Source organism: Choloepus didactylus, chromosome 19, assembly GCF_015220235.1.
Source record: "Choloepus didactylus isolate mChoDid1 chromosome 19, mChoDid1.pri, whole genome shotgun sequence".
NCBI classification, from domain to species: Eukaryota; Metazoa; Chordata; class Mammalia; order Pilosa; family Megalonychidae; genus Choloepus; species Choloepus didactylus.
The window spans coordinates 17,324,805-17,336,396 of record NC_051325.1 but is presented as its reverse complement, the minus strand read 5'-3'; the positions used below and the strand labels follow the sequence as shown (position 1 = coordinate 17,336,396).

Below are 11,592 nucleotides of genomic sequence, written 5' to 3'. Positions count from 1 at the left end.
ACTTGGCATAAATACCAATTCTTTGGATGACCCTAGAAAAATCTAGGCAGTTGGGTGGGAAAGGTGATAGGGAATTAATGGTTTTTGAGTGCGTTTAGGTAGATAATCTTATGGGTTTTTGGTTACTACTCCAGCGTGTTTACCATATCTAGTAAGAGAGTCAGAGTCATCAATCAATTCATTCTGCTCTGGGGCCTCAAACTGGGCTGCCTGAGATTCAACCTCAGCAGCAGATTGCTCCTTCAAGGTCCCAGGAATGGGAAGAGAATGGGGGTGAGGGGAGAACCGGCTGACCTAAAGGTTATGTTAAACCGGGGCCCACCAGAATCCAGGGAAAGGACACCTGCTTCAGTAGTCAGTATGCGGGGCTGCGCCTGTAAAATTATACATGATTTGGGGAGACTGTACCGTTGTATGGGGTAAAACAGCGCAAGGTCGTGGCGGGGGAAGGACTCACTCCCTTCCCTATTCTCTTACTCCATGGCCCCGGGATTCCCATTTAACCCCACACGGTTGCCACAACCTCCCTACCTTCCCCATTTCCCTTCCCCACTCCTTCTCCGCGCCCGCCAGGTGTGCGCACGCGCAGAGAGATTTCCAAAGGGGAGCCGGAGATAGTGAGACATCGACTGACTCTGTGCTCGGCTTCTCGATTTGCCGGCGCTCGATAGAAGTGCGTGGCAACGGTACTTCCGGTGCCTGCTCGGTTTCCGGCTTTCGGTCCGCATTAAAGACGCTGCAGGCCTCAGGTGAGTTGGAACGGTTTTTATCTTGTGGTTTCCGTTTTAGGGGTGCGGTTTGCCTCTGGGCCCGACTCTTCTCTATCGGAACCGTCAGCGACTAGGCGCAGTGGTGGGGTCGCGGCGCGTCCGGCCCGGGGTTAGCGGAGAGCTCGGTGAGGGGGCCGAGGGAGGGATAGAGACTGAGCCTTTGGTTCCGAGAGGCCTCCGCATTTAGGAGCCTTGGATCTAGGGGGACGGGATGGGGCCGGGGATGGCAAGGCGGTGCCTGTGGGCTTCGGGCCGGAGCCTTGGGCGAGCTTGCCTCTATCTGGGAAGGCGGGAGCCTGGTGTGGACAAAGTAAATAACGAGTGTTTGTGCGAAGTGTTCGCTGTGCACTCTCAGGGACCTTCCAGCGCTCCCTTTGGATTGGGGAGGTGATTCCGGAACCCCTGCATCAGGAAACCTCGCACGAGATGTTACAAAACCACCCCACTCCCCATGGTCTCCTCGTTTTCGGTTTCACCTGTCTCCCCTCTCCGCTTCGCGATCTCAGCTGCTGTTCATGTCTCTGCTTAAGGAGTTACCGTTTATCTGTTACCCGCTCAAGAACTGTCTCTGTTAGTAGGCTCTTCCCCTGTGCGTGATCCTCCCTGTTCACAAACAATAGATGCTCAGTAAATATTTGTGAAAGTGAGTAATATGTGGTGCACCCAGGTAGATAAAGCAAGGTCACAATTTGCAACTGTAGTGAAATACTGTAATGGTGTGAAAGAAAAGCCAAGAGAAGACTTACAAGACAAGGGCTGAATTCCCAGGCTTGCTGCTAGAACTTAGCTGTGTCCCTTAACATGTGAAAGCCCTTTTTGATAATAGCTATTTTGAGTGCTTACTGCTGATACAAGAACTGTTCTAGGACTTGTATCTCATTCAGTCTCCTGAATTCTATTGAGTCGCTACTGTTACCATCTCCGTATTACGGATGTGAACACTGAGGCTTGAGAGATTGAGAAACAAGCAGTTTGTAAGGAGGATCTTCAGGATTTGAATTCAGATCTGGCTGGTGCTCGAGTCCAAGCTTTTAGCATCATGCAATATTGCTTTTTCTGAGCGCCTTTCAAGTCCATTAGTGGTCACCCTGGAGTTAGGACATGTCATGCTGCTTTGGGAGAATGCCTATGGAGTAGTGCTGGGCAAATTCTGTTAATGTTATGTTTTAATGGTTTTTACTGAATGTACCTTTGCTAGTATTTTTAAAATTTTGCTTCAGGCTTACTCAGTTTTAAAATAATTTCATTAAAACGGAAGAGGTATTTCACTAGGTAAATAGAAAAAAGGTATCATTTGTCATAAGTGAAAGGTAAGTATAAAAATAAATGCACCAAATAAAATGTTATTAAATTTTGGCTAAGTACTGATACTCAACCAAGGTTTTGAGCCTGAGAACTATCCTCATTTTGTTTAAAAAGGAGTACTGGCAAGTATTGGAGAGTATTAAAGACTGCTGCCAAACTGATACTTTCTTGTAATCAGATTTGAAAGAGAATTGAGAGGTGTTGCATCCCTATGCCACACTGCAATGGTTTAATCCTCCCTGTTTCTAACAGAATATGTACCCTCTCTTTAGGTTATTTGGACAATTTAACCCAAACCATGGATATCAGACCAAATCATACAATTTATATCAATAACATGAATGACAAAATTAAAAAAGAAGGTAAGTGCTTTTTTTTAAAGAAAAATAATTGGTTTACATCTAAAGTGTGTTTAATCAGTACTGTGTTTAAAAAAATTGTACTGACCCCGAACTTTTCATCTAGACGTCTTTCTTAGGGCCTAAAATCATGGTCCTCTCCCTCCTCCTTTTATAAGGATTTACAGCTTCTTAGATAAAATAAAAACAGGGACTGATGATATGTTGGGTCTGTTTTTGCTTGTAGATATATGTTTTTAAATAACTTTAAATTCCATAGCCAACAGGAATAGTTTGATGTGGTTTTATTAAAATATGTGAAATTATACACATGTCTGTATGGTGGGGGTGGGGGGACACTCAGTGCAGTGCCATTTTATGAAGACTTTTGTCATTATTTTATTCACCAGTAACTTGTTTCCTGTCTAATTTTGCACAGAATTGAAGCGATCCCTGTATGCCCTGTTTTCTCAGTTTGGCCATGTGGTAGATATTGTAGCTTTAAAGACTATGAAGATGAGGGGGCAGGCCTTCGTTATATTTAAGGAACTGGGCTCATCTACAAATGCCTTGAGACAGTTACAAGGATTTCCATTTTATGGTAAACCAATGGTAAGTCAGTCTTAATATTTTGGTTTTAATCATTGTTACCAGTATGTGTAATTTGTAAATGTACACTTGAAACTTTGGCTATTGCTTTCTGCTTTTTAATCCTGTATGCTGGGCACACGCTTGCTAAAAATTGTGACTTTCTTAAATGAGCTTAGTTGAAATGGAGAAGAGGTCTAGGTGTAGATGTTTAGGTTTCCTTATAAGCCAAGGCCAGGCTGTGTCTCATTTAAGAGATGTTTGAGGGCCTACCATGTGCCGGTCCCTATGTAGGCTTAGGACATACAGAAGTGAACAAGACAAAGATTCTGCCCTCATGGTGCTTGTATCCTAGTAGAGAAGATGGGCAAAGGAACAAGCACACAAACAAGAATATGATGGTAGCGGATATTTCTTGGGTGTTGGGTGCTAGGCATGACCCTGTTCTAGGCATTTTACGTAACATTATTTAAACCTCACAACCACCCTCTGAGGTGGGTTATAAGTAGTATTGCCTCCATTTTACCCATGAGGAAACTAAAGCATAAGATACCTTGCCAGTCAGTGACAGCATTGGGATCCTAATCAGGCAGTCGGCTTCAGAGCCAGGTTCTCAACCACTGCTCTCTACTACCTTTAGGCATGCTGAGTGCTGATGAAGAGTGGGGCCCTAATTCTTGTTTCCTGTGAAGGAAACATACAGAGTGGTATGTGGAGAAGGACAGGTTGGGACAGGGAGGGTTACTTGCTACTTAGAAATGGTAATCAGGAAAAGTGTCTGAGGAGGAGACATTTCAGCTAAGACATGGAAGATAAGGATGAAACACTGGCCTTCCACGCAGAGGGAACACAAATGCAGGGGCCCCAAGGTGGGGGAGAGTTTGGTGTTTTGAAAACTGAAAGGCAGCCCATAGTGGGGGCATGGGCAGGAGCTGTGCCAGATGAGGTTGCAGAGGTGGCGTCGAAGGTCATGGAGGGAGTTTGGGTTTTAATTATTTACTTAAACGTTTGTAATAGAGTTTAATTCTCAATTTATGCCAGATCAAATGGGCAAAAACAAAATACATTGGGATATAGAATATTTTAAATAATTAATGGTAGTATAGGCAATATTCTCACCCTCCAAAAAGCTAGAAATTAATAATCAGAAAATCAAAAGAAATTTCTGCCTGTAAATGTAAAGAACACAAATAAAACAAACTGAGTGTGAAAATAAAAGTTGTGAGTCAAAGATGAAATCCAATCTGAAATTTCAGAAAATGTGATAGTGAAGCCATGCACTTGAGACAAAGCAGTGATCTAAGGGAAATTGTATAGTTTTAAATTCATAGGTTCTATTAATGAATACCAATGAATGGAAAGGAAATAGTTACATGTAGAGTTTTAAACTGGGGAGTGACATGATGAGATTCATGTCTGGCTGCCGAGTGAAGATGGGTTTGTGGGAGGGGAGGTAGGGAACTCATTAGGATTGGTTTAGGAGATGGGATATAAAGTAGCGGGTTCCATAGGTGAGTGAGTCCAGGGTCCCTGGGGTATGAATTCCAAAGTACCTTTCTTCTGGGACTGGGAATATGAGGTCATTTGGTGTTGGGGGAAGAGCAAGACAAAGCCCAGGATTTCAAGGACCTGTGATCTCATTCTGGTAATGCCATTAACAGGTTCTGTGTTTTACCACCTCTAAAATGTAAGCTGGTTGGACATGCTTTGATCTAATTCAGGGGTCAGCAAACCCTGTGTAAAGAGCCACATAATAAATATTTTAGGCTTTTTGGGTCACATATGGCCTCTGTTGTATATTCTTTATTTTTAAACCTTTTAAAATGGTAAAAAAATATTCTTAACTCACAGGCCATATAAAAACTGGCTGTGGGTTGGATTTGGCCCACAAGCTGTAGTTTGCAAACCACCAGCTTAATCCCTTCATTTTACAGATGAAAATTCATACACGAAATGTTGATTGTTTATCAAGGGTATTGTTTGTCAAGTGGCAGCGTCAGGACTTGAAAACGAATCTACAATCCATTTTTGTGAATTCTTTTTTCTGTTTTAGGGGTGGGCAAACTTTTTCTGTAAAGGGCCTAATAGTAAATATTTTAGGCTTTGTGAGTCAGATCTCTGCAGCTATTCAGTTCTGGCTTTTTAATGGGGAAAACAGCTATACCCAGTATGTAAGTGAATGGGTGTGGCTGTTTCAGTAAAACAATTTACAAAAACAGGCAGCATTGGCTGTTGGGCTGTCAGCTCTCATTTGGCAACCCTGCTTTATACATACTTACTTCAGGACTGAGCACTTTTAGTCTGTTCCTGAGCGAGATTTCCTCTCATCCTCTCTCCAACTCTCCTTCTCCCATCACTCTCCAGCTGACTGGGCACCATCTGTATAGAAGAAAATGGGGCCAGCATACCCTAATTTTCAGTAAATTGGCATTTCCTCAAACTAGCTGATTTTTCTTAAGTTATTTTGAAGAAATAGTGTAATTGAGATCTCATTTGGCAGAAGTATAAGACTAGGTTTTAGTTTAGGTCTAAAATTATGTTAATATGAAGGAGTAATTTCTTCCTGTAATGAATTTTAGGGCTCTTTTGCTGAATTGAGATGACAAGTCTGTTAGTACCTGTTACTCAGACTCAGGAAAGCTGAAATAGTTTACTGTATTTGGCACAAGCTTCACTTTGTCAACTAGTATTATTTCAAGTCAGTGAGAAAAAAAACTCTTTAGACTGATTTTATATTGAAGACTGGTTTTATGTTTTGGAGAGGCCTGCTTTTGGCCTTCGGGAAGGAAGCAGGTATTGCCAAATCTCCAGCATCCTGGAAGGGGAGAAGGACATTCTTTGAGCTGTCTTGTTTGTGTTTATGTAGGTGGTTTTAGTTGCTCTTCTGTTTTAACTCCAGCATACCAGATGTGCCATGAACAAATTTGCTATAACTTGGTATTCACAACAAAATTATTCTCTGTGATTCAAGGACATTTGGTTATTCAATGCCAAAGATACCTCAGTAAAGTAAAACCATCTTCCTAAGGGCTTCTCACTCATGATACCTTTGGCATAAATTTAAGTCTTGCCCCTTCTCTTGACATTGTGGTGACTTTTATCCCTTATGGGTATTCAGCCTAGGCTAGGGTTTCTCAGCCTCAACACTTAACATTTTCAAACCAGGTAATTCTTTGTTAGGAGGGGCGTCCTGTGCTTATCGAGTGTTTAACAGCATCCCTGGACTCTACCCACTAGATGCCAGTGGCAGTCCTCTAGTTGTGACAGTCTCCACACAGTGCCACCCATGCCCTGGGGCGCAAAATCACTCCTGATTGAGAACCACTGGTCTAGACCAGTTAAGAGCTATGGCTGAGAATCTGAGATTTTTGCAAGTTGCTATGTCACAAGGACAAACTCAGGTTTAAGCTGTTTCAAAGACAGCTGATCAAGCCACCCAGGATCTATTCAGGGCAGGGACAAGGTTGCAGACCCGAGGGAGTAAGGAAGGAATCCTTGGGGCCAAGTCAGAAGTTAGTCTAAGCTAGATATCCGTTTCAGTTCTAGCATTTTATGAATCACTATATTCATTATACAGACTACCCCTGATTTTATTTCTCCTGATCTAATGTTCCCCAAAATAATAGTGGCAGTCAGCTTATCTCCTTTTGCGAGGACTTAGAGAACTTAGTTACTTACAGGGCTCAGTTCATTTAGAGCTGCTAAGTATAGCAGCCCAAACTAGCCAGGGAAAGCCTTGGGTACTGAGATGTGTAGACTGGCTCCCCTGTCATTTCTCCATTACATTCATCTCTAACTGAAGTATAGGGAAAAATTGCTCTTGCACTTGACAAATTGCCTGCTTTCTAACCCACACTACTTTGAAGTGTCACTTTATCTCTTCAGACTGAGACCAAATTCTGCTACACAAGGCAATTTTAGATAGTAATTTGTAGAACTACTGCGTTTTGATATGATGAGGGAGATAGTAACTCTTTCAGTTTCAGAGAAGAAATGTTTGCTTGAAATGATATTTGCAGTTTGTAAAAAGGCACACCTTAGATGGCAAGAACATTCCAACAGTTAATTGTTAATGAAACTAGCAGTGTGATAATGCTTTAGGCCAGGGCCTTGCTACTCAATTGTGGTCCTCAGACAAGCAGCATCATCATCCCTGTTGAGTGTGTAAGCAATGCAGACCTTCTGCATCAGAATCTGCACTTTTACTAGCTCTCCAGGTAATTAGAATGCACATGTTGTTTATGAAATGCTGTCCTGGAACGATGTTTTTGAACACGTCTCTGTTGTCTCCAGCCGCATACTATCCCTACTGGCTGTGGCATAGTTAGAATAAGCACATGGCCCATTCTATTACCTATGAAGCCATCTTTTTGTTTCCTTTCAAAGCATTTTAAATTCAAGGTGGTGCCATTATTAATGTTATTTCTTTTTAAAAAATTAATTAGATTCAAAGGAAAGTCATTCTCAGTCTTTGGTACTTTAACCATTGGAGGTAACAAATTCTGTATGACACATTCCTTAGCTGATGGATACATCTTGACCTTTCCATTGAGATTTTTCTGTAAAAGGTTAGACAACTTTCCAATGCAGTTTTCTCTTTTCTTTTATTGCATAGAGAGAAGCAGTGGTGCAGATATTTCAAAAGTCCTGTTTTTCCATATGAAAATGTGTGGTTTTTCTTATCAACACATTTGAATACTAGCTTTGTCTAAGTTGTGAATCAGGCCACAGTTTATATTCGTTTGACATTCAGTACATTTTGACAGATTTCCTTAGGGATGTGTTTAAAATCAGCTTGTGTAATGAAATTTGAAATATTAATGACTAGTGTAAACACTCTTCAGTCTAATGAAAAGTGACCTGTTTTTTAAATTACTAAAATAGCGAATCCAGTATGCAAAAACAGATTCTGATATAATATCTAAAATGCGTGGCACATTTGCTGACAAAGAAAAGAAAAAAGAAAAGAAAAAAGCCAAAACAGTGGAACAGACTGCAGCAACTGCAAACAAAAAGCCTGGTCAGGTAAGGTGGACAAAAGTTAATATTTTTTTTTGGTGTTAAAAACTCAGTAGAGATGTCTGTCTTCTACATGGGGAATAATTTTTGAGGGGTATATAGTGTGTGTGTTTGAAAAGATGAATTTTTAAGAAGTTGGAATGGTTGAGCTCTAAAATCCCAGTGTATTTAAGCAACAAATTTAAAATATATATCTTTACATATGCAGATTTACATTAAGCAGTTTTATTTGAATTTGCATAATATTTAATTCCATTCTCCAAAATATATTAGTATCTATTGGCTTAATTCTCATGCTCTGCTGCTTGGGAAATAATACGACAATATTATCTTTAATCATGAGTATGCCATTCATTGCTTCTTTCTTTGAACAGTTTAGAAATGCAAAATCTAATTGGAAATACCAGGCAAAAGAGAAACTATCTTCCGAAAAGTAGCTACTTCTAGATTGAAAGTGATTAGAAAGCTATTTCACTAAGTATAATGCTTGACTTATGTCCATTTGTTTGGAGGAAAAAAGGACAGACTGATTCTTGTTGCATCTCTTGTATTTTTCTCTATCATTGTCAAGTTTAGAGGTTAAATTTTATGACGTAGTCTAGGATACACCATTTAGGGCTACACCTTTCAAAAATAACTTGACAAATTAAACACATGAATATTTGAGTCAAAGTTAAGATGTAGATTCTTAAAAGAAGTAAAATTAAATGGAATAAAAATGTTGAAATTAATGTTATTTTTATGAAGTAATTGTAAACACCTGTTTTTTGTAGGGATTGGATTTTTAACTGTTTTCGTTTTTCTTTTATTTAGGGAATACTAAATTCAACTAACACCCAAGGAAATACAACACCTAATCCTCAGGTAATAGTTTTTCCAAGGTATTGCTTAAAAATAAAATTATAAAACAATAAATTGTTGGTGCATATCTTCAGCGACAAAGAATATTTTCATCTGTGGGGCACAATATATAGCACTTTAATGTAGAAGTTCACCCCTTAAAACATTTTAGCTTTCTTTAGGAGAGAAAAAACAAAATCTAACTTTATTCCAATATGAATCAGTGACAAAATCAAAGTGATAGCTTTTAAAGTCTTTTCTTTAAATCTCTTTATGTAGATGTTTTAGAAACTCCTCACTAAATCTCTCCACCCTAAATGTCTCAAGGGAAAAAACCTTAATTACGTAATAATGGCTTCATAGTTGTTTCCTGGGAATGCAGAGTCTGGCAAGATCCTTAAATCCAGAGAAGTCCCTGCTCCACGGAGGCCTTTTTCCTCTGATTTTAAGTTATTTACACTTTCTTATAAATATATATTTTCCTTTCTTTGAACTCTCAACAATTACAACCCAGATCACAAAAGCCAGAACTTAATAACAATGCTTGTTTGCTTGTTTCTACTTTAACTAGATTGTGCGCTTACTTCATTTATTTGCAGAAAACAAAGAAAAACAAAAATTGAAAGTCACTATGAAGTGGTAGTCATTCTAGTTCTGGATTTTCTTATATGCTGTAAGGTAGTAAACAGTCGTGCAAAAGAATTGCAAGTAGTGCAGATTAACATCTGAGCATTACTACTTGGGTAATCAGCTGAGGGGAGTGACGTTGCTGCCTTCTTTCGTTGATTTAGGGTCTTGATTATGTAGTCCTCCAGGCTGACCTCCAGATACTTAAGACTTATATATAAAATTAGTAATCTTCCAAATTTGTATTAAATGACTTGAAGAATGTCTGCTTTGTTTCGTTACTGTTAGCCTTCAATTTATTTCTGGGGACATTGCTTTTCAGCTTTAGTATTTGGTGTAGTAAGATTTCACAGATCTTTATAAACTGTGTGTGGGTGGGGTAGCTCACTGAAGTTTACGTTTTAGTGTAAGAACCAATACTTTTTTTATATGTGTAAGCTAATTTTGCCTTTTTTCCTTTTTAATAGGTTCCTGATTACCCTCCAAATTATATTTTATTCCTTAATAACTTACCAGAGGAGACTAATGAGATGATGTTATCCATGCTCTTTAATCAGTAAGTTTTTTCATAGGGAAGCCTATGTTTCAGAGAGCCTCCTGACAGGACAAATAGCACTGTTGTGGGTTGATGCCATTTGTGCACCACATAACAGTAATTCCTTTTGGGTTCATTGATTAGATCTGGGATTAATTGTGATTTGAAGCCAGTCTGCAGATTTAGCAAATTAAAAAGTTAAATTTCTTCTGATGTTTAAATTATTAATTCTAATTGATGACTAAAATAGGAAACAAAGCTTTGATATGATGACAATAGAATTAACATATTATTCTACAGTTCTTTCTTTGTATTAACAATAATTCAAGCTCCATCCTATTTTGGATTCTTGGTAGGATATGATACTTTCCTGGACTAAGTCAGGAAGTTGCTTAACAAATCTAAAAACAAAATAGATATTTATGAATTTGATGTCTTTTATGTATTAGCTACATACAAATTGTCTTTCTTCTTTGTAGGTTCCCTGGTTTCAAGGAAGTCCGTTTGGTACCTGGAAGACATGACATTGCTTTTGTTGAGTTTGAAAATGATGGGCAGGCTGGAGCTGCCAGGGATGCTTTACAAGGATTTAAGATCACACCATCCCATGCCATGAAGATCACCTATGCCAAGAAATAACATTTGGGACAGTCTTCTTTAAAGGACTTGGTGTTATTTATAGTGTTTGTTTTGATAACATTTTGGTTAGGCCATTTTTAATAGTTTGGGGGGGCCATAGTGAAAGCAAAATTTTTGTGAAGAACTTAAAAAATAATCTAGTCTTTCTTGAGCCTTAGTGAGCTGTGAAATACAAAGGCCTTAATTTTGTACAATAAACTTTTATTTGTATTTTATATCTTATGCTTTGTTTTATTTGGCCCATTGCCCTATCATCAAATGCTTATTTTAGTCTAGAATACATCTTAAGGTATATAAAACTATGTCATAAGATGCTTTTCTAGTGTTACTTTGGAGGAGCTAATAGTATAGAAACATTGAATCATTTAATAAAAGGGAAGGAGAATTAGATCACAGGAGCTAGTAAATGACCTGTATTAGTGGTAAAAATGATGATCCTGGATATTAGAAGAAAATGAGACCTGGGCAGGATCTAAATTTGATCTTTATGTCCCTCAAAGAAATAAGCATAGTATTTTAGTGGTAGTAGGCATTTCATGAATCTTTAAATTCAATGTTCACTTGAATAAAGGACATTTAGGAGTAACTCTACTTGCTGCTTTCTGGGAAATCACAAAGGAAATGCTGTCTTCAAACTTCACATTTTATCATTAAGTGACTTTTAAGACTTGCTCATTCCCTTTTGAGGCAGGACAGTTCGTAAGAAATACCTACTTGGTTAATAGCTAACTTCTTTATTAAAAGACTTCCAGGGAAAGATGGAATAATCCATAATCTTTTTTAAGACAAACAGGCTTTCAGAGGATTGCCAGTGCTAATTTTGCTACCTCTCTGTAATTCTTTAATGTGATATTCAAATATTTCCAAAGCTTGTTTTCTTTAGCGTTGCTTTATCCCTAAGGCTACTGATTTGGTCCTCTGCTAATAGACC

General features: G+C 38.8%; 1 protein-coding gene across 1 annotated transcript; it reads left to right on the top strand.

Annotated features, from left to right (window-relative positions):
* The first annotated feature begins 681 nt into the window (after positions 1-681).
* Positions 682-10,876, top strand: SNRPB2 (small nuclear ribonucleoprotein polypeptide B2). Its single transcript, XM_037812176.1, has 7 exons — positions 682-749; positions 2,348-2,437; positions 2,853-3,025; positions 7,886-8,026; positions 8,834-8,884; positions 9,955-10,043; positions 10,502-10,876. Exons 2-7 carry the CDS (start codon positions 2,374-2,376, stop codon positions 10,659-10,661), a joined length of 678 nt encoding a protein of 225 aa, XP_037668104.1. The 5' UTR covers positions 682-749; positions 2,348-2,373; the 3' UTR covers positions 10,662-10,876.
* The last annotated feature ends 716 nt before the right edge of the window (positions 10,877-11,592 follow it).